Raw genomic sequence first — 22,007 nt, 5'->3', positions numbered from 1 at the left:
GTTCCATGTGTCCTTGGAAAGATTGTGTATTCTCTAATTGTTAAGTAGAGTATTCTCTAAATATCAATTAGGTCAAGTTGGTTTGTACTTTTGTTCAGGTCTTTTATATTCTTACTTTCTCTGTGCTTGTACCATCTCTTCCAGAGAGAGATGTGTCACCAGAGATTTGTCTATCTCTTCTTTCAGTTCTCAGTTTTGTTTCATTTATTTAGAAGCTCTCTTCTAAGGTGCATATACATTCAGGATAGTTGTATTCTTGGATAATTGAGTTCTTTGTCGTTATGCAATATTCTTCACTACCCCTAGAAATATTCCTTGTTCTGATGTCTGCTATGTCTGACACTAATACAGCACTCTAGCTGTTTTTTTGGTTTTTTTGATTATTGTTTACATGGAATATCTTTTTCCATCCTTTTACTTTTATCTTACCTACGTCTTTATATTTAAAGTGGGTTTCTTTTTTTTTCATTATTATTGAAGTATAGTTGATTTACCATGTTGTGTTAGTTTCAGGTATAAAGCAAAGTGATTCAGATATATATATATATATATTTATATATATAATTTAGATTCCTTTGCAGTATAAGTTATTATAGGATATTGAAAGTAGTTCCCAGTGCTATAAAGTAGGTCCTTGTTGTTTATATATTTCATATATAGTAGTGTGTAGCTGTTAATCCCAAACTCCTAATTTATCCCCCGCTTCCTCTTTGGTAACCATAAGTTTGTGTGTTATGTCTGTGAATCTCTTCCTCTTTTGTAAATAAGTTCATTTGTATAACTTTATTTTAGATTTCACATATAAGTGATATATGATATTGTCTTTCTCTGTGTGACTTAATTCACTTAGTAAGATAATCTGTAGGTCATGTTGCTGCAAATGGCATTAGATCATTCTTTTTAATGGCTGAGTGATATTCCATTATATATATGTGTGTGTATATATATATATATATATATATATATATATGCCACATCTTCTTTATCCATTCCTCTGTCGATGGACACTTAGATAGCTTCCATGACTTGGCTGTTGTCAATAGTGCTGCTATGAACATGGGGGACATGTATCTTTTTGAATTAGAGTTTTCGTCTTTTTCAGTTGTATGCCCTGGAGTGGGATTGCTGGATCATGTGGTAGCTCTATTTTCAGTTTTTTAGGGAACCTCCATACTGTTCTCCATAGTGGCTGCACCAATTTACATTCTAAAGTGGGTTTCTTGTAGAAAGCAAATATTCGGTTTTGCTTTTTTATCCGGTATGACAATCGCGTTTAACTGGTGTAGGTAGAGCTGACCCTTGAGCAATGTGGGTGTTCATCCACCTATTGCTTATCATCCTCCCTCTGTATCCAAGGTTCCTCCTCATCTGTAGGGTCAACCAAGGCAAGGCCCTCATATCTGTCTCCTTGGCAGTCAACCTCACAATAACGCTCTTCCTTCTCTCAAAATCCAGTCCCATAGTATTGGCTTTTATACACGTTGGACCCTCACCACAGACACTGAGTGGCCACCTAGACCGAATTCATCTAGAGGGTCAGCTGTCAAGTTCCTGCTTCCCCTACGTAGCCCTGCAGGCCCCTAAGTGCTCCTTTCACTTTTGAGAGAAGAATCAACTCCTAAATAAGATGGCTTTGGGGGAGAGTAACCTTGTTAAAATGCACCTGTGCCTATATTGTCTAATAATCTCCTCAGGATTGTGGGTTAGAGTCGCACCTAAGAGAGACAATATCAAAGGTTGAAGCCACTGAGGTACCAAAGGATCAATCAGGGTAGAACCCCAATCCCTGGGTTAGAGCCCATGCCTTTTTGTTTGCCTATGGTGACTATTTCCTTTGTTAGGATTGGCTAATAGGGGTTGTTTCTTGGATGACTATAGCAAAACTTTCTGGAACCTGGATTAATGGGGGGGGGGGCGGTCCTCTGACCCAGGAGGGAGAAGCCATCGCTCCCTGACTAGAGAGCTTGCGTTACAGAGCTGTTGGGAGTTTTCACCTGTGCCTAATATAATTACCTGGCGGTATTGATAAAGGACTGTATTCTTAATGAAACCAGCCCAGATTACCTTGTTGGGGCGAGAGGGTAAAGGGGAAATGAGGGAGCAGGAAGCAGGAAAACCTCGACCCCAGAAGAACGTAACCCGTGTCTGGGTTAAAGGAATTTCATACAAGTGGACATTTTGGGTTTTCCTCACTGAGAGTTTTAACCCTCTTTTGCATGAGCCAAACTAGCAGGGAGTTAGCATTGAAATGCTTTTCAGTGTGTGTGTGTGTGTGTGTGTGTGTGTGTGTGTGTGTGTGTGTGTGTGTATGAAAGTTTGCCGGAGGAACAAGCATTGGTGGTGATGCTAAAGACCACATGCTATACGGAGGTCTTGGGCTGAATGTATTCTACCTAGAAATTTCCCAGACCTGAGCTGAGCTTGTCTTTGATCTCTGCTGGGGAGGTAAAGTGGTTCGATCATCTACCTGGAAGATTAAACCCCAACATGCCCACACAGGAAGCCAGGGCCTGGCTATTTCAACCTGTATACTCCAGAATTCCTCTCTCACATTCAGCTCTCAGTCTCCGACAGCGTCCTCACTTTGGTTTCTTCAAGGTGATCCTATCAATTCCTGCACCTGCCTCCCCATGAGGTAAGTTTATCCAGGTGGTACGTGAGACAGAGCCTGGGCTCTCCTAGGCCCCTCTGCAATAGGCACGCCTGCCCTCAGCACACGGGGGGGAAACTCTTAGGAGCCTCTGACCACCGTGGCTACAGTCTTGGAACTGCCAGGACAGATTTCTTGGCAGACAGGCAGCACGGGTGACGTTTAGGCTACAGTGCTTGGCAACCATCTTTAATGGAAACCTTTTCAGTGTTCCCTAAGGGAACCTTCAAATCCAAGCTGGCCGTCTTTGAGACTCTCCATTCTCCTTTGTGGCTTCTCCAGGGAATTCTTTTTTTTTCTTTTTAAGTGAATGGCTTTTTTTGGTTTTTTTTTTTTGGCTACGTTGGGTCTTGGTTGCTGCGCGCGGGCTTTTCTCTAGTTGCGGCGAGCGGGGGTTGCTCTTCCTTGTGGTGCGCGGGCTTTTATGGGCGAGTGAGGGAAGCCCATTTTCTAGAGGTTTGCAGTCCATAGACTATTCTCAGCTCTTGGGTTTGAAACCTGGGATATTGACTAAGACTTTGACGTAGGGGTTGCTTGTTTTCGTGCTCTCTCTCCCCAAACACCCATTCTCGGGGGGCCAGCTAACCCCTCAGAAGAGGCACTAAGGTGGAGAGTAGTTGACGGGGCAAGCGGCCCGTGTGCCCAGGTGCTGCCTACAAAGGAGCAAATGGGAGCCACAGATTGGCAAGTCCTGGTGCTTTCCTTCATCTCCCGTGAACGCCCAGGTTTCCCAGGTGCAGCCAGCATTGCAGCATCATGCAGACCTCGAGTCTCTGATAAGACTGCTGATTGGGGTTGGGTCCCAACCATAAAGGCTGGGAAGAAGCGGCAGGCATTTGGTGAAGGTAGTGTTTCCAGCCTCTTCTGGGGTTTTGCTGGCCAAGAAGTCAACTATCTTGAGCCCTACAGCGGAGGAAACCCAGTCAGCCAACTGCAGAGCCCAGCTTCAGTAAGTGCTTGTTTTTCTTCGAGGAAGGACCCCTGGCTGTGCTACCGTCAGCTCTCTGCCTTGCACTGTGGTTATCAACTTTCCTCAGATCAAGAGTAGGCAGGTACGTTTGACCTCCACTGGCTTTTCTAAGTTATTTTGCAAAATCAGAATTTGTGGAAGAGATGTAAAATTATGGTTCAAGGGAGTAAAACCTCAGTAAAACCTGTTTTGCCTGTGTCAGAGCCAAATGATTTTTATTTATTACATCTGTCTCCTCCTTGGGTACCTCTGCTCTTCCCTGTATTCAATTCGGCCCAGGGGCTACTCTGCCTCAGGCAGGGCAATATCCATTGAGATATGTTCCCACAGGTCTAGAGGACCATGATCAACCAAGGGGATTTGTATGTGTGCCCTTCTCCTTTTCTACCCCTTATTTATATAATTGGGGGGAAAAATACATATTTAATGCGCAGCTTTCACCAGCGGGCAGACAGCAGAAGCAAGGAGAATGACAATTCTTCAGCCTGTGGAACGGAAAGCACATTCACCGAGAGACAGACAAAATGAAAAGGCAGAGGACTATGTTCTAGATGAAGGAACAAGATGAAACCCCAGAAAAACAACTAAATGAAGTGGAGATAGGCAACCTTCCAGAAAAAGAATTCAGAATAATGATAGTGAAGATGATCCAGGACCTCAGAAAAAGAATGGAGGCAAAGATACAGAAGATGCAAACAATGTTTAACAAAGACCTAGAAGAATTAACGAACAAACACCTAGAAGAATTAAAGAACAGACAGAGATGAACAATACAATAACTGAAATGAAAAGTACACTAGAAGGAATCAATAGCAGAAAAACTGAGGTAGAAGAATGGATAAGTGACCTGGAAGACAGAATGTTGGAATTCACAGCTACGGAACAGAATAAAGAGAAAAGAATGAAAAGAATTGAAGACAGTCTGAGAGACCTCTGGGAAAACATTAAATGCAACAACATTCGCATTATAGGGGTCCCAGAAAGAGGAGAGAGAGAGAAAGGACCTGAGAAAATATTTGAAGAGATTATAGTCAAAAGCTTCCCTATCATGGGAAAGGAAATGGCGACCCAAGTCCAGGAGGCACAGAGAGTCCCAGGCAGGATAAACCCAAGGAGAAACATGCTGAGACACATAGTAATCAAATTGACAAAAATTAAAGACAAAGAAAAATTATTGAAAGCAACAAGGGAAAAACAACAAATAACATACAAGGGAACTCCCATAAGGTTAACAGCTGATTTCTCTGCAGAAACTCTACAAGCCAGAAGGGAGTGGCATGATATATTTCAAGTGATGAAAGGGAAGAACCTACAACCAAGATTGCTCTACCCGGCAAGGATCTCATTCAGATTTGATGGAGAAATCAAAAGCTTTACAGACAAGCAAAAGCTAAGAGAATTCGGTACCACCAAACCAGCTCTACAACAAATGCTAAAGGAACTTCTCTAAGTGGGAAACACAAGAGAAGAAAAGGACCTACAAAAACAAACCCATAACAATTAAGAAAATGGTAATAGGAACATACATATTAATAATTACCTTAAACATGAATGAATTAAATGCTCCAACCAAAAGACACAGGCTGGCTGAATGGATACAAAAACAAGACCCATATATATGCTGTCTACAAGAGACCCACTTCAGACCTAGGGACATATTCAGACTGAAAGTGAGGGGATGGAAAAAGATATTCCATGCAAACGGAAATCAAAAGAAAGCTGGAGTAGCAATACTCATATCAGATAAAATAGACTTTCAAATAAAGAATATTACAAGAGACAGGAAGGACACTACATAATGATCAAGGGATCAATCCAAGAAGAAGATATAACAATTATATATGCACCCAACATAGGAGCACCTCAGTATATAAGGCAACTGCTAATAGCTGTAAAAGAGGAAATCGACAGTAAAACAATAATAGTGGGGGACTTTAACACCTCACTTACACCAGCGGACAGATCATCCAGATAGAAAATTAATAAGGAAACACAAGTTTTAAATGACACAATAGGCCAGATAGATTTAATTGATATTTATAGGTCATTCCATCCAAAAACAGCAGATTACACTTTCTTCTCAAGTGCACATGGAACATTCTCCAGGATAGATCACATCTTGGGTCACAAATCAAGCCTCGGTAAATTTAAGAAAATTGAAATCATATCAAGCATCTTTTCTGACCACAATGCTATGAGATTAGAAATCAATTACAGGGAAAAAAATGTAAAAAACACAAGCACACGGAGGCTAAACAATATGCTACTAAATAACCAAGAGATCACTGGAGAAATCAAAGAGGAAATCAAAAAATACCTAGAGACAAATGACAATGAAAACACGATGATCCAAAACCTATGGGATGCAGCAAAAGCTGTTCTAAGAGGGAAGTTTATAGCAATACAATCCTACCTTAAGAAACAAGAAAAATCTCAAATCAACAATCTAACCTTACACCTAAAGGAACTACAGAAAGAAGAACGAAGAAAAGCCAAAGTTAGTAGAAGGAAAGAAATCATAAAGATCAGAGCAGAAATAAATGAAATAGAAACAAAGAAAACAACAGCAAAGATCAATAAAACTAAAAGCTGGTTCTTTGACAAGATAAACAACATTGATAAGCCTTTAGCCAGACTCATGAAGAAAAACAGGGAGAGGACTCAAATCAATAAAATTAGAAATGAAAAAGGAGAAGTTACAATGGACACTGCAGAAATACCAAGCATCCTAAGAGACTACTACAAGCAACTCTATGCCAATAAAATGGACAACCTGGAAGAAATGGGCAAATTCTTAGAAAGGTATAACCTTCCAAGACTGAACCTGGAAGAAATAGAAAATATGAGCAGACCAATCACAAGAAATGAAATTGAAACTGTGATTAAAAATCTTCCAACAAACAAAAGTCCAGGACCAGATGGCTTCACAGGTGAATTCTATCAAACATTTAGAGAAGAGCTAACACCCATCCTTCTCAAACTCTTCCAAAAAATTGAAGAGGGAGGAACACTCCCAAACTCATTCTATGAGGCCAGCATCACCCTGATACCAAAAGCAGACAAAGATACTACAAAAAAAGAAAATTACAGACCAATATTACTGATGAATATAGATGCAAAAATCCTCAACAAAATACTAGCAAACAGAATCCAACAACACATTAAAAGGATCATACACCATGATCAAGTGGGGTTTATCCCAGGAATGCAAGGATTCTTCAATATATGCAAATCAATCAATGTGATACACCATATTAACAAACTGAAGAATAAAAACCATATGATCACCTCAAGAGATGCAGAAAAAGCTTTTGACAAAATTCAACACCTATTTATGATAAAAACTCTCCAGAAAGTGGGCATAGAGGGAACCTACCTCAACATAATAAAGGCCATATATGACAAACCCACAGCAAACATCTTTCTCAATGGTGAAAACCTGAAAGCATTTCCTCTAAGATCAGGAACAAGACAAGGATGTCCACTCTCGCCACTATTATTCAACATAGTTTTGGAAATCCTAGCCACGGCAATCAGAGAAGAAAAAGAAATAAAAGGAATCTAAATTGGAAAAGAAGTAAAACTGTCACTGTTTGCAGATGACATGATACTATACATAGAGAATCCTAAAGATGCCACCAGAAAACTACTAGAGCTAATCAATGAATTTGGTAAAGTTGCAGGATACAAAATTAATGCACAGAAATCTCTTGCATTCCTATACACTAACAACAAAAGATCAGAAAGAGAAATTAAGGAAACAATCCCATTCACCATTGCAACAAAAAGAATAAAATACCTAGGAGTAAACCTACTTAAGGAGGTAAAAGACCTGTACTCAGAAAGCTATAAGACACTGATGAAAGAAATCAAAGATGACCCAAACAGATGGAGAGATATACCATATTCTTGGATTGGAAGAATCAATATTGTGAAAATGACTATACTACCCAAAGCAATCTACAGATTCAATGAAATCCCTATGAAATTACCAGTGGCATTTTTTACAGAACTAGAACAAAAAATCTTAAAATTTGTATGGAGACACAAAAGACCCCAAATAGCCAAAGCAGTCTTTAGGGAAAAAAGGGGAGCTGGAGGAATCAGACTTCCTGACTTCAGACTATACTGCAAAGCTACAGTAATCAAGACAATATTGTACTGGCACAAAAACAGAAATATAGATCAATGGAACAGGATAGAAAGCCCAGAGATAAACCCACGCACCTATGGTCAACTAATCTATGACAAAGAAGGGAAGGATATACAATGGAGAAAAGACAGTCTCTTCAATAAGTGGTGCTGGGAAAACTGGACAGCTACATGTAAAAGAATGAAATTAGAACACTCCCTAACACCATACACAAAAATAAACTCAAAATGGATTAAAGACCTAAGTGTAAGACTGGACACTATAAAACTCTTAGAGGAAAACATAGAAAAAACACTCTTTGACATAAATCACAGCAAGATCTTTTTTGATCCACCTCCTAGAGTAATGGAAATAAAAACAAAAATAAACAAATGGGACCTAATGAAACTTAAAAGCTTTTGCAAAGCAAAGGAAACTGCAAACAAGACAAAAAGACAGCCCTCAGAATGGGAGAAAATATTTGCAAACGAATCAACGGACAAAGGATTAATCTCCAAAATGTATAAACAGCTCATGCAGCTCAATATTAAAACAACCCAATCAAAAAATGGGCAGAAGACCTAAAGAGACATTTCTCCAAAAAAGACATACAGATGGCCAAGAAGCACATGAAAAGCTGCTCAACATCACTAATTATTAGAGAAATGCAAATCAAAACTACAATGAGGTATCGCCTCACACCAGGTAGAATGGACATCATCAGAAAATCTACGAACAACAAATGCTGGAGAGGGTGTGGAGAAAAGGGAACCCTCTTGCACTGTTGGTGGGAATGTAAATTGATACAGCCACTATGGAGAGCAGTATGGAGGTTCCTTAAAAAACTAAAAATAGAATTACCATATGACCCAGCAATCCCCCTACTGGGCATATACCCAGAGAAAACCATAATTCAAAAAGACACTTGCACCCTGGTGTTCATTGCAGCACTATTTACAATAGCCAGGTCATGGAAGCAACCTAAATGCCCATCAACAGACGAATGGATAAAGAAGATGTGGTACGTATATACAATGGAATATTACTCAGCCACAAAAAGGAAGAAAATTGGGTCATTTGCAGAGATGTGGATGGATCTAGAGACTGTCATGCAGAGTGAAGTAAGTCAGAAAGAGAAAAACAAATATCACATATTAACGCATATATGTGGAACCTAGAAAAATGGTACAGATGAACCGGTTTGCAGGGCAGAAATAGAGACACAGATGTACAGAACAAACGTATGAATACCAATGGGGGAAAGTGGGGGGGTGGTGGTGGTGTGATGAATTGGGAGATTGGGATTGACATGTATACACTAATATGTATAAAATAGATAACTAATAAGAACCTGCTGTATAAAAATTAAAATAAAAAAATTGAAAAAAACCCCCAAACACAGCTCTCTGTATATGCCTGAATGCCCTATTCCCTTGTTGGGAGGAGATCTACAAACAGAATTAAATGACTTTCTCACCAGAAAAAGTAGGCCTTAGAGAACTCCCAGATCAAGCGTACGCCCTGCAAACTGTGCAGGAGACAAGCCTCAACCAGAAGGTCCTGAACAAATTCTACAAAAGGTAAGAGTGGATGTTTGGGCTGATGGGAGGCAGGAAGTGCCAAGAGGGCTGACCCAATAGTGGTAAAATTCTGTCTAGATGCCAAGGCTCCAAATGTAAAGCAATACCCTTTAAAGAGGCATGTGAAGGAAGATACAAAGTCTCTGATAACCACCTTTCTTAAGTGCCAATTAATCTGACCTTGTCAGATACAAAAAAAACTGGTACTGGAAATTGATTTGTACAGGATTTGAGAGTCACTAACCAAGTTGTAGATAGGTACATCTGGTAGTACCAAATCCTTACACTTTGTTTACAACTTTATTTGGAGACTTTTGCTGGTTTACAGTTCTGGACTTAAAAGATGCCTTTTACTGCATACCCCTGAGTCCCAGGAACTGTTTGCCTTTGAATGGGACAATCCAGAGATCATATATAACAACTGTATTGTTGGATGGTACTCCCACAGGATTTAAGAATGCCTCCACCATCTTCAGGGAAGTCTTATCCAAGGACTTAAGTGATCTCCCATTAAATGAGGGAGTCTCACTGTAATATACTAATTACTAATAAAAATAAGGGAGCCTCAGACCAAAATACAATCCTCACTTTAAAGTTGCTGGCAGACTGGGGATATAAAGCCTCCAAGGGAAAAGTGCAAATCTCTCAACCAACTGTAAAATACCTAGGATTTGAGTTATCAGAAAGACGAAGACTTTCGGCTTGGAGGAGACCAAGGTGCAACTTATTCAGTCCTCCCGAATCCAGGTTCATCTGACCCCAGCTGCCCCCACCCTGCCACCTAAGTTGGACCCCAACGATACCAAAGTTGTATACCCGAGGTGTATCAGTGGGGAAGTTTATGCCACATCTGCCCTGGCCCCCAAGATCTGCCCCTGGGTCTATCTGCAAAAAAAGGTTGGTGAGGACTTCGCCAAGGCAACTGGTGATCGGAAGGGTCTGAGGAGTACAGTGAAACAGACCATTCAGAACAGACAGACCCAGATTGAGGTGGTACCTTCTGCCTCTGCCCTGATCATCAAAGCCCTAAAGGAACCACCAAGAGACGGAAAAAAGCAGAAAAACATTAAGCACAGTGGAAACATCACTTTTGATTGTCAACATTGCCTGATAGATGCATCATCAATCTTTAGCTAGAGAACTCTCTGGAACCAATAAAGAGATCCTGGGGACTGCCCAGTCTGTGGGCTGCAATGTTGATGGCTGCCACCTTCATGACATCACAGATGACATCAACAGTGATGTGGTGGAACGCCCAGCTAGTTAAGAACTGCAAATAAAAATAATTCAATAAAGGGATATTGGATAACCATTTAAAAAAACAAAATTTACTACTGGACCATTAGCTAGGGTGACCGTACCCACCATCAGAAGGCAATGGCGAGGATTCTCAGGAATGGCTAGGTTTTGTCCTATTTGGATTCCTAACTTTGGTCTCATGGCCAATTCTTAGGTTCTCAAAGGAAATGACAGCCATTAAGCTGGACTGTGGGATGCCATATGGAGTTCCATCCCATACAAATAATCAACAAAGTCTATTCTAGCAGATTTGACTGATCAGCCTTTGACTGATCATTGGGATATGGAAATGTTCATGGACAGAAGCAGCTTCATAGACCAGGGACTCCGAAAGCCTGGGCATGCAATAGTAACTCATCAGGAAGTCCTAGAAGCAGAAGCCCTCCTCCAGGAATGCCTGCCCACAAGGCAGAGCTCAAAGCCCTCACGAGAGCCCTGCACCTTGGAGCAAAGAAAAAGGTAACCATTTATACCAATTCTATGCTTTCTCTGTTATACATGCACATGGGGCCATATGGAAAGAGAGAGGTGTACTCTTTCAGGAAGGAAAGAAATTAAACATGCAGAGGAGATACTGGCCTTATGAGATTCTGTTATAATGCCAGAAGAAGTAGCCAAAGTATATTGCCCAGGCCACTGAAAGACTGATAGTTACATAGCTAAAGAAAGTAATTTGGGGCTTTCCTGGTGGCACAATGGTTAAGAATCCACCTGCCAAGGCAGGGGACACAGGTTTGAGCCCTGGTCTGGGAAGATCCCACATGCCGCGCAGCAACTAAGCCCGTGCGCCACGGCTTGTATCTACGCTCTACAGCCCGCCAGCCACAACTACTGAAGCCCACGCACCTAGAGCCCGTGCTCCACAATAAGAGAAGCCACCGCAATGAGAAGCCCGCGCACCACAACAAAGAGTAACCCCCGCTCACCGCAGCTAGAGAGAGCCCGCGTGCACCAATGAAGACCCAACGCAGCCAAAAATAAATAAATTTATAAAAAAAAAAAAAAGTAATTTGGCTGATCAGGCCACAAAACAGGTGGCCCGAATCAAAAGCCCCGATCCCAAGGCCCTAGTACTCATTCTGAGTGTGGACCTATCCCTTTTAAGCCTCGGTATTTGGAAACGGATCTAGAGAGTGCAGACTAATGGGGATTTCATGCCGACCCTTGAGGCTTAGATGGTGATCAGTACCAAACAACCAAAGAAGGCTGGATTGATAGTGAACAGAGACTAGTGCTTATACCTGAGCATTTAATGGAAAGGAACCCATTATGGGAGGGACTCAGCCTATCACTGGTTACAAAAGCCTATTGATCCACAAATGCAAAGGACTATCTAAAAGGTAATATAAAATTGCCTGATCTGTGCCAGAAACAATCCATAAGCTGGGCCACGCCCAACAGTAAATGGGGTGCAAACCCAAGGGACAAAACCAGGAGATGACTGGTAACTACTGTTATGCCAAGAGCCATGGGACATAATATATACTTGCTGGTGTTTGTGGACACCTTCACAGGATGGGTCAAAGCTTTCCAGGCTGGACAGAGAAGGCTTCCAAGAAAACAGTGGCCTTACTAAAAGCATTTTTCCCTCATTTTGGTTGTCTCTTTCAATTCAAAGTGACAACAGAGGAGCTTTCATAGCCAGGGTAACTCAAGAGTGGGCCCCTCAGAACACAATGGAAGTTACATGCTTCATGGAGACCTCAGTCTGTGGGAAAGACTGAAAAGATGAATTGTACCTAGAAAAAGACAATTGCCAAAATGTCAAGAAACCAACTTAACTTGGGAAAAGGTCTCACTAGTTGCCCTGCTTAGGCTAAGAGTAGCCCTAGAAGCCCAGTCCAGCTGAGCCCTATGAAATGTTATATGGGAGACCCTTCCTTAAGACTAAGTGTTATTAGTCTTGAAAATGATCATATTGTAAAATAATTAGATACTATAAAATGTGTACAGTCTCTACGTGTTACTGTATCTGCTATACATAAAACGCTTCTAGGTGATGAATGTTCCCCACAGACATTGCCCTGCTCTGCATAAGCCGGGGGATTGGGTCCTCCTCAAGACTTGGAAAAATCAACACTCTGAGGACAACTGCAACCTAAGTGCAATGGAGCCTGCGAAGTCCTTCTGGTTACACATTCTTTTTTTTTTTTTTTTTTTTTTTAATTAATTAATTTATTTATTTATGGCTGTGTTGGGTCTTCGTTTCTGTGCGAGGGCTTTCTCTAGCTGCGGCAAGTGGGGGCCACTCTTCATCGCGGTGCGCGGACCTCTCATCATCGCGGCCTCTCTCGTTGCGGAGCACAGGCTCCAGACGCGCAGGCTCAGCAATTGTGGCTCATGGGCCCAGTTGCTCCGCGGCACGCGGGATCCTCCCAGACCAGGGCTCGAACCCGCGTCCCCTGCATTGGCAGGCAGACTCTCAACCACTGCGCCACCAGGGAAGCCCTGGTTACACATTCTTATCTTGTGTTTTTAAAAAGGCCTCCCACACTCGCATGATGATTGCCCAAGACTTAAGAGTTCAAGGTGGGACTTGCAAATATTTCAATTTCATTCCTCTTATAAAAATCTACACTCCTAATCAGCAGAAAACAGCTAGAGCAGCCCTCCCCCTATTTCCCTCAAGGCTGAGGAATGTACCAGAAAAAAGGGGGGGAATTGAAACAGCACCAAGTTAAACTGGTTTGGGTCCTTAAATAGGTTGTTGATCAAACCTATTTAAGGAGCTATTTTACAGGCACAGATGGGAACCCACGCCTACAGGGTAACACTGAAACCAATAATAATTAGTCTGTGGAACTCAAAGAATAGAAAGGTTGCCACCAGAGTCCTCTACAAAGTGCTAAGTCCTTCAATAAGGAAAATCTGGCTTCCAGCAGCACAAGTAGCTTGTATGGACTGACTCAAGACTAGCCAATCACCTTCCAAGCTTGAAATTTCCCCAAAGCCTTAAATTTTCCCCAATCCTGGATAGGAGAGACTGCGCTCTAGTTTTGAGAGCCTTGCTTCCTGTCTCCTTACCAGCTGACCGTGCAATAAAACTCTTTGTTTAGGGGGGAAAACTGCGGTAGGGTGGGGATGGTGGTGTGCTGAATTGGGCGATTGGGATTGACATGTATACAGTGATGTGTATAAAATTGATGACTGATTAAAAAAAAACAAAACAAACAAACAAAACAAAGAACTCTTTGTTTCTCAGAAGCCAGTGGCATAGTATTGGCTTCTATTCATGTCTGGCACTGAGCCCTTGCTCGGTTACACCTAGGAGTGGAATTGCTGGGTCATATGGTAATTCTGTGTAACTTTTTGAAGAACTATCAAATTGATTACCACAGCAGCTGCTCCACTTTAAACTCTCACGAGTTGTACAAGGGTTCCAGTTTTTCGGCATCCTTTCCAACACTTGTTATTTTCTGACCTTGTTTTTTAAAATTATGGCCAACCTTGTAAGTATGAGGTAGTTCACACTGTAGTTTTGATTTGCATTTGCCTAATGACTAATGATATTGAGCATCTTTTCATGTTCTTGTTGGTCATTTGTGTATCTTCTTTAGAGAAATATCCAACTTTTTTGCTCACTTTTAAATTGAGTTGTTGCCTTTGTTGAATTATAGGAGATAACTCTAGCATATATGGGTATATTCTAGATACTTAACACTTGTCTATATGGTTTACAAATATTTTTTGCCATGTTGTCTTTTTATTCTCTTGTTAGTATTCTTTGCACCAAAATGTTTAATTTTGATGAAGTACAATTTATTTTTTTCTTTGGTTGCTTGTGCTTTTGGTGACATAACTATGAAACCATTTTCAAGTCCACGTCATGAATATCTACCCCCATGCTTTCTTCTAAGAGTTTTATACTTTTAGCCTTTGTATTTAGGTCTTTGATCTATTTTGAGTTAATTTTTGTATATGGTATGAAGTAAGGGTCCGACTTCATTCTTTTGTATGTGGATATCCAGTTCTCTTAACACCATTTGCTGAAAAGACTGTTTTCTTCCTGTTGAAAGGTCTTGGCACCCTTGTTGAAAATCAATTGACCGTTGATGTGAAGGTTTATTTCTGAACTCTCAAGTTTATCCTAAGCATAAATCTCTGTATCTATTCTTAGTCCAATAACACACTGTTTTCATTTCTTTAGCTTTGTAGTAAGTTGTGAAATTCAGAAGTGGGACTCCAACTTTGTTTTTTTCCAAGATTGATTTGGCTATTTGGCATCTTTTGAAATTCCATGTGAATTTGAGAATCAGCTTTTCCATTTCTGCAATTAAGTCCATTGGGATTTTGAAAGGGACAGTATTGAATCTATTGATCACTTTGGGGAGTATTGTCATCTTAGCAACATTAAATCTTCCAATCTATGAATAAAAATCTTTCCATTTATTTAGTCTTCTTAATTTCTTTCAGCAGTGTGTTGTGGTTTTCAGTATTTATGTCTTGCATCTCTTTGGTTACACTGGTTCCCAAGTATTTTACTCATTTTGATGCTATTTATTTCAAATAAAATTAGTTTTTAAATTTCTTTTTTGGGTTGTTCACTGCTGGCATATAGAAATACACGTGAGTTCTGTGTGTTGATCTTGTATCCTGTAACTTTGCTGAATACCTTTTTTAGCTCTAATAGATTTTTGAGGGGTTTTTAGATTCCTTAGGATTTTTCTGAATATAGGATTCTGTCATCTGTGAATACTTTTACTTCTTGCTTTTAATTTGGATGCCTTTTATTTCTTTTTCTTCATGATTGCTCTGATTAGAACCTCCAGTACAATGTTGAATAGAAGTGGTGAGAGCCGCTGTCCTTGCCTTATTCCTGATCTAAGGTCGGGGGCAGGGTGGCGGGGTCGGCAGGGAGGTTTCAGTCTTTTATCATTGAGTTAGCTGTGAATTTTTTATATATGCCCTTAATCATGTTGAGGATGTTTGTTTTAATTCCTACTCTTTGGGGTGTTTTATCATGAAAGCATGTTAGATTTTGTCAAAGACTTTTTCTGCATCAATTGAGTTAATCACATGAGATTCTGTTCTTGTTCTGTTGATGTGGTGTATTAGATTGATTTTCATGTGTTGAACATCTTTGCATTTCTGGGATAAATACCACTTGGTCATGGTGTATGATCATGTTAATATGCTGTAAGGTTTGGTTTGCTAGTATTTTGTTGAATATGTTTACATCTATGTTCTTAAGGGATATTGGTCTGTATTTTTCCTGTGATGTCCTTGTCTGTTGTTGGTATCAAGGTAATGCTGGCCTCATAGAATGAAGTGAGTGGTGTTCCCTCATCTTCTATATTTTGAATGAGTTTGAGCAGGATTGGGATTAATTCCTTAAATGTTTGGTAGAACTCACCAGTGAAACTATCTGGTCCTGGGCTTTTCTTTCTTGGGAGGTTTCTGATGATTGATTCCATCTCTTTGCAAGTTAGAGGTCCAGTCAGAGTTTCAATTTCTTCCTGACTCAGTTTTTGGTATTCATGATTACTAAAGGTTCAAAACACTTTGCTAAAACACAAATGTATTTATAAAATTTATATATCTAAGTAGATGGAAATAATGTCCAGAAATAACAGGGCAAACAGCTTCCTCTGATCTCAGGGACGGAGACAGGTTTTGCTGCGGTGGCCTAGGCGACCCCTCGGGGTCACTGTGACCTCCACCCCCCTGGAAAGCCACATCCCTTCTCCACCTCAACGCCCTCCACCAGGGAGGGGTCCTGCCAGCCCGGATCAGGGAGTTTGTGAGAATTGCATGGAAGCTGAGCACCCTATCCTGAGACCAGACACAGACTTCACCTGCATCTTAGAGATTCTCAGCTTTCCTCAAGGCCATGCATGTGCTTTCGAGGGCAGTGGTCTCAGCCATAAGTAAGCAACAGAATCCCCTAGAGAGCCTGTTTCCTGTGCAGGTTCCCACCCCAGGCCTGGGATGGCCCTGGAATCTACATTTCAACAGGTACCCCTGTGATTCTGAGGTTGGGGTTCCTGGACTCTACTTGGAGGTACCCACCTCTGCAGGCTCCCATGAAGAACCTTGGACCTATAGGATAAAGTCTAAGCTCCCAGCCACCAAAATGTTTAATTTTGATGAAGTTCAGTTTATCTTTTTTTTTCTTTGGTTGCTTGTGGTTTTGGTGACAAAGCTATGAAACCATTTTCAAGCCCAGGTTATGAATATTTACCCCCATGCTTTCTTCTAAGAGTTTTATACTTTTAGCCTTTGTATTTAGGTCTTTGATCCATTTTGAGTTAATTTTTGTATATGGTATGAAGTAAGGGTCCAACTTCATTATTTTATATGTGTATACTCAGTTCTCTTAACAGCGTTTGTTGAAAAGGATGTTTTTCCCCATTGAATGGTCTTGGCATTCTTGTTGAAAAACAATTGACCATAGATGTGAAGGTTTATTTCTGAACACTCAAGTTTATTCTATTGATCTCTGTATCTATTCTTAGTCCAATACCACACTGCTTTCATTTCTTTAGCTTTGTAGTAAGTTGTGAATTGGGAAGTAGGGACTCCAGCTTCTTTTTTTTTTTTTTTTTTTTTTTTTTTCCCCAAGATTGATTTGGCTGTTTGGCATCTCTTAAAATTCCATATGAATTTGAGAATCAGCTTTTCCATTTCTGTAATAAAGGCCATTGGGATTTTGATAGGGACTGAATCTGTAGCTCACTTTGGGGAGTATTGTCATCTTAACAACATTAAATCTTCCAATCTATGAATACAAATGTCTTTCCATTTATTTAGTCTTCTTAATTTCTTTCAGCAGTGTGTTGTGGTTTTCAGTGTTTATGTCTTGCATCTCTTTGATTAAATTGGTTCTCAATTATTTTATTCTTTGATGCTATTGCAAATAAAATTATTTTTTAGATTTCCTTTTTGGGTTGTTCATTGCTGGCATATAGAAGTACACGTGAGTTTTGTGTGTTGATCTTGTATCCTGTAACTTTACTGAATACATTTCTTAGCTCTAATAGATTTGGGGGTGTTTGTAGATCTTTAGGACTTTTCTGTATATAGGATTATGTCATCTGTGAATACAGATGGTTTTACTTCTTCCTTTTAATTTGGATGCCTTTTATTTAGTGATTGCTCTGACTAGAACCTCCAGTACAGTGTTGAATAGAAGTGGTGAGAGCCGCTGTCCTTGCCTTATTCCTGATCTAAGGTCGGGGGCAGGGTGGCGGGGTCGGCAGGGAGCTTTCAGTCTTTTATCATTGAGTTAGCTGTGAATTTTTTATATATGCCCTTAATCATGTTGAGGATGATTGTTTTAATTCCCACTCTTTTGGGTGTTTTATCATGAAAGCATGTTAGGTTTTGTCAAAGGCTTTTTTTCTGCATCAGTTGATGTGGTATATTAGATTGATTTTCATGTGTTGAACCATCTTTGCATTTCTGGGATAAATCCCACTTGATTATGGTGTCTAATCATGTTAATATGATTTGGTTAATAATCTATGCACGATCTAACATAATATGATCATGTTAATAATCTATGCTGTAAGATTTGGTTTGCCAGTATTTTGCTGAGTACGTTTGCATCTATGTTCTGAAGGGATACTGGTCTCTAGTTTTCTTGTGATGTCCTTGTCTGTTGTTGGTATCAAGGTAATGCTGGCCTCATAGAATGAATTGAGAGGTGTTCCCTCATCTTCTATTTTTTGAATGAGTTTGAGAAGGATTGGGGTTAATTCCTTAAATGTTTGATAGAACTCACCAGCGAAACTATCTGGTCCTGGGCTTTTCTTTCTTGGGAGGTTTCTGATGATTGATTCCATCTCTTTGCAAGTTAGAGGTCCAGTCAGAGTTTCAATTTCTTCCTGACTCAGTTTTGGTTGGTATTCATGACTACTAAAGGTTCAAAACACTTTGCTAAAACACAAATGTATTTACAATATTTATATATCTGAAGAATGATCATCTTCCTGGATCAGTGTTATATGGGGTTTGTTTGTTTTGTTTTTTTAGTTTCAAGAAGTAACTTTATAACCATGTGAATCGAAATAAGAAGGAAAATACTAAGAGAATCAACTAAAAGGGATAAACACAATTGCCTCCAGGAAAGGAGGGGATAGAGAATCTAACCTTCTTAAGAAATACAGCAGCACAATTAGGCTCTTTGTAAAAATAAACTTAATTAATCCACAAAAAGAAAGTTCTTCAGCCAGGCTGCCTGGATTCAAATTCCACCTCTACCATTTGGTAGCTATGTGACCTTGGGCAAGTTTACAGTGTTTGATCTCCGTGAACCTCAGTCTCCCATCTGCGAAATGGGAATGATAACAGTACCAGTACCTACCCTATAAAATTTTTGTGGGAACCAAAGGAGACAGTGGAATGTAAAGGGCTTGGCTAGTGAGTGTCCTGTAAATGGAAGCTTCCTGATGCTATTTATTATCAGGCTTGTCCAGACGAACCTAACTTCTCTTTCAGCTTAGCAAGAGCCACCTGGTCACCCTGGAGACCCCCATTTGTGCAATTGACTGCCTGTCTGACACTGGGCATGTTTCTTCTCCCAGGGCCCCTCGGAGGTGGCTTCAGAAGGGCCTCAAACTTAGCCAGTCCTGCCCCAGATTCTAACCCCTCCCCCTGGGGGTCATGGCTTTGTTTTTTGGTTGTTTGTTTTTTTTCTTTTAAACAAAGATTTCCAAACTCTGTGGTTGCCTTGCCTAGCTAAAAGGGGAAGAGGGGGATCAGCCCAAGGAGAAGGAGGAAGAGGAAAACAAGACACACAGCCAGTGCAGTGGAGAGGAACGCATGTCCAGTCGTCCTGGTCCCTGCGGAGCTAGTGTCCAGGAATCTAGCTCCCTGCCCATCCCCAAGCCCTGCATCGGCCTGCCGCCTTCCCCCTGAGGCCATGGGCCCGGGGACTCTGCTGATCCTGTTGGTGGCCACAGCTTGGCACGGTAAGAGCACACCTGGAGCCTTGGGGGGATGGTGGGGGGTGAAGGGGATGTGACAGAGAGGGCTCCTGCGGAAGGACTCTGTAAACCCCTGCCCCTCACTGGGTGTCCCCACTTCATGCTTCCACCTCCCCAGCCCTGGGCTTGCAGGTATGTGGGTGTCTGCTTTGGAGAGGCAGTGGGGGGAAAAGAGGGTATGAACGGGGTGGAACCAGCCTGGCCAAGGCTGTGGATCCGTCCCAGCTCAGATATTGACTGTCCGTGTGTCCTGAACACGTCCCTGATGCTCTCAGGGCTCTTCAGTGTCCACTAAATAGTCAATAGCAGGTTGTTGGGGGCGGTGATGGACTAGACTAAATGTTTTCAAACCTCACCGTGCATCCAAATTCCCCGGGGATCCTGTTACGGTGCAGATTCTGACTCAGTAGGTCTCAGATGTGACTTGAGATTCTGCATCACTAACAAGTTCCTAGGAGATGCCAATGCCCCTGGTCCAGACCTACACTGAGTAGGGAGGCCCCAGAGAACCCCTGATGGCTCTGCTGGTTCTGCCAGCCTGTGAATCACTAGGCAGACTAGGCAGGATCTGACTGGGAGAGGCCTGAGAGGCAATAGTCCTTCCTTGCGCGGCTTGGGCCAGGGGTCAGAAGAGGTAAATTTGGGAGGAGAGAGTACAGGGCAAGATGCTTTTCCGGGGGGAGGACAGCGAGGGTCTCCTGGGCTTAGAGCTCTCCCAAACACAGGCTGCTGGGGCTCAGGATGGAGAGCTGTGGGGCAGACCGCAACCTAACTCCATCCCTCTGGCAGCAGCAGTAATGCAGGATCTCCATCTAGGAGGGTGCCTCACTGGAGGTGAGGGGCTGGGTGCTTGGCTTGTATCTACAGCTGGCCCAACAAACACATTAAATTTTATTGCTCATTTGGAGGGAGCTCAGGGAAGGATGCGGACTGTGGATGGGGTGGGAAGGCAGCCTCAGCTCTGGCCTCCCCACCGTCCTGGGGCTGCAGGACCCTGGGGAGTAGGTGCGTCTAGTCCCTGATGAGGAGATGGCCCACTGAAGGTCTTTTTCTGGCCCAGTCAGTCCCACTGGGCTTGCATGTCTGTTCTCTTTTGTTGAGATGTAATTTACACACAGTAGAAAGCACAGATTCTTAAGTGTACATTCGATGAGATGTGACAAGTGTACACACTTGTGTCCCCACCAACTCAGTTAAGATAGAGACTATTCCCCTCACCCTAAAAAGCTCCGCGGGTTTTATTTCACTGCTTTGTCCTGTCCTCCTTCCCAGAACCTGCCTGTGGGGGACTGTTGGGAGGTGGAGGGGCTGTCCAGCATCTAGCCTCAAAGGAAAGAAGAGATGGGGACAGCAGGGTGGAAACCTAAGCTTTCAGCCCAGTAGACCAGTGGTGAGTGGCGGGGGGAGGGGGCTGCTGTGAGAAAGTTGGGGGACAGGATCAGAGCACGCTAGCGAACGGGAGAGGCTCGCCAAGACCCTGGGCTGAGGAGGGAGCTCTGCCCCAGACCCTGGTGTGTGCTGTGTGTGTGTGTTTTGGGGGAGAGGAGCGGAAGTTGGGGCACACCCTGGGAGCTGATGATGGAGAGGGGTCTCCCAGGCAAGTGGGAGGGGGTGGGGAGGTTTGGGGAGATGAGACGGTGGGGTGAAGGGGCAGAAGGGTTCCAGCCCCAGCCCAGGGAGGACGGCCCTCAGCAGGCTTTTTCTTCCTGTCAGCCAAGCCAGCAGTGGGGAGCTGGGGCGGAAGTTGAGGGTGTCAGCCCTGTCCTGCGTGAATATTTGAGATGACAGGATGAAACAAGAGAGATGCCTCTCTGACTACATTTCCAGAAGGCCGAGGCCAGAGCTAGAGGACAGAGCAGGGGAGGGGAAGGGAGAAGGCACCTGTGAGACCGGGCGGGGGCAGAAGCAGAACACAGAATCACAGAATCTGAGACCAGGGGATGTTACAGGCATAGGCTGTGACCTTTAAAAGTTAAAAACTTCAGCTATCAGAGTGTCAGGACCAGAGGGAAGGTTAGAAGTGTAGCAGTTGAAGCCAGTAACCCAGGGCAGGAGAGTTGACTGAGCCAGAGGCTGCAAATCACCTCACTGAATCCCCCTAAGACCTCTCAGAGGTGGGAATTGGGATTCTTCTCATTGGATGGAAGAGTAGCCTGAGGGTCAGAGGTTAAGCAACCTACCCAGTTAGCAGGGGAAAACCAAGTTTTAGACCCAGGTTGGTGTGACCCCACGATCCAAGCTCTTTCCTACGATACAACATTGCCTGGGGCCCTGCATGGCTGCAGCAGTAATAGGCCAGCACCCGCTCTGTTGGGACTTGCCAACAGCCTGCCTGAAATGATGATTGTTCCCATCCCTGGTGGTCAGCAGCACAGGAGTGCTGGCTACAGCCCCCAGGTGTTGGCTTTGGCAGTATTCACTCAATCCTTTATGCTGATCAGAAGCTCAG

The 22,007-nt window shown here is 42.3% G+C and overlaps 1 protein-coding gene and 1 pseudogene across 3 annotated transcripts in view; both read left to right on the top strand.

Annotated features, from left to right (window-relative positions):
- CSF1R (colony stimulating factor 1 receptor) overlaps positions 1–22,007 on the top strand; it is a 61,854-nt gene that overhangs the window by 12,148 nt on the left and 27,699 nt on the right. For all 3 annotated transcript variants that reach the window (XM_068536187.1, XM_068536188.1, XM_068536189.1), the window contains exon 2: positions 19,311–19,543. In XM_068536187.1, coding sequence (XP_068392288.1) covers positions 19,495–19,543 — 49 coding nt within the window. In that variant the 5' untranslated portion in view covers positions 19,311–19,494. The remainder of the gene's footprint in view (positions 1–19,310; positions 19,544–22,007) is intronic.
- Positions 9,006–10,599, top strand: LOC137758939 (large ribosomal subunit protein uL11 pseudogene; annotated as a pseudogene).

The sequence above is a fragment of the Eschrichtius robustus genome, chromosome 2 (genome assembly GCF_028021215.1).
Source record: "Eschrichtius robustus isolate mEscRob2 chromosome 2, mEscRob2.pri, whole genome shotgun sequence".
Classification (NCBI taxonomy): domain Eukaryota; kingdom Metazoa; phylum Chordata; class Mammalia; order Artiodactyla; family Eschrichtiidae; genus Eschrichtius; species Eschrichtius robustus.
Note: the sequence above shows the minus strand (reverse complement) of the source record. Positions and strands in the feature narration are given on the sequence as shown.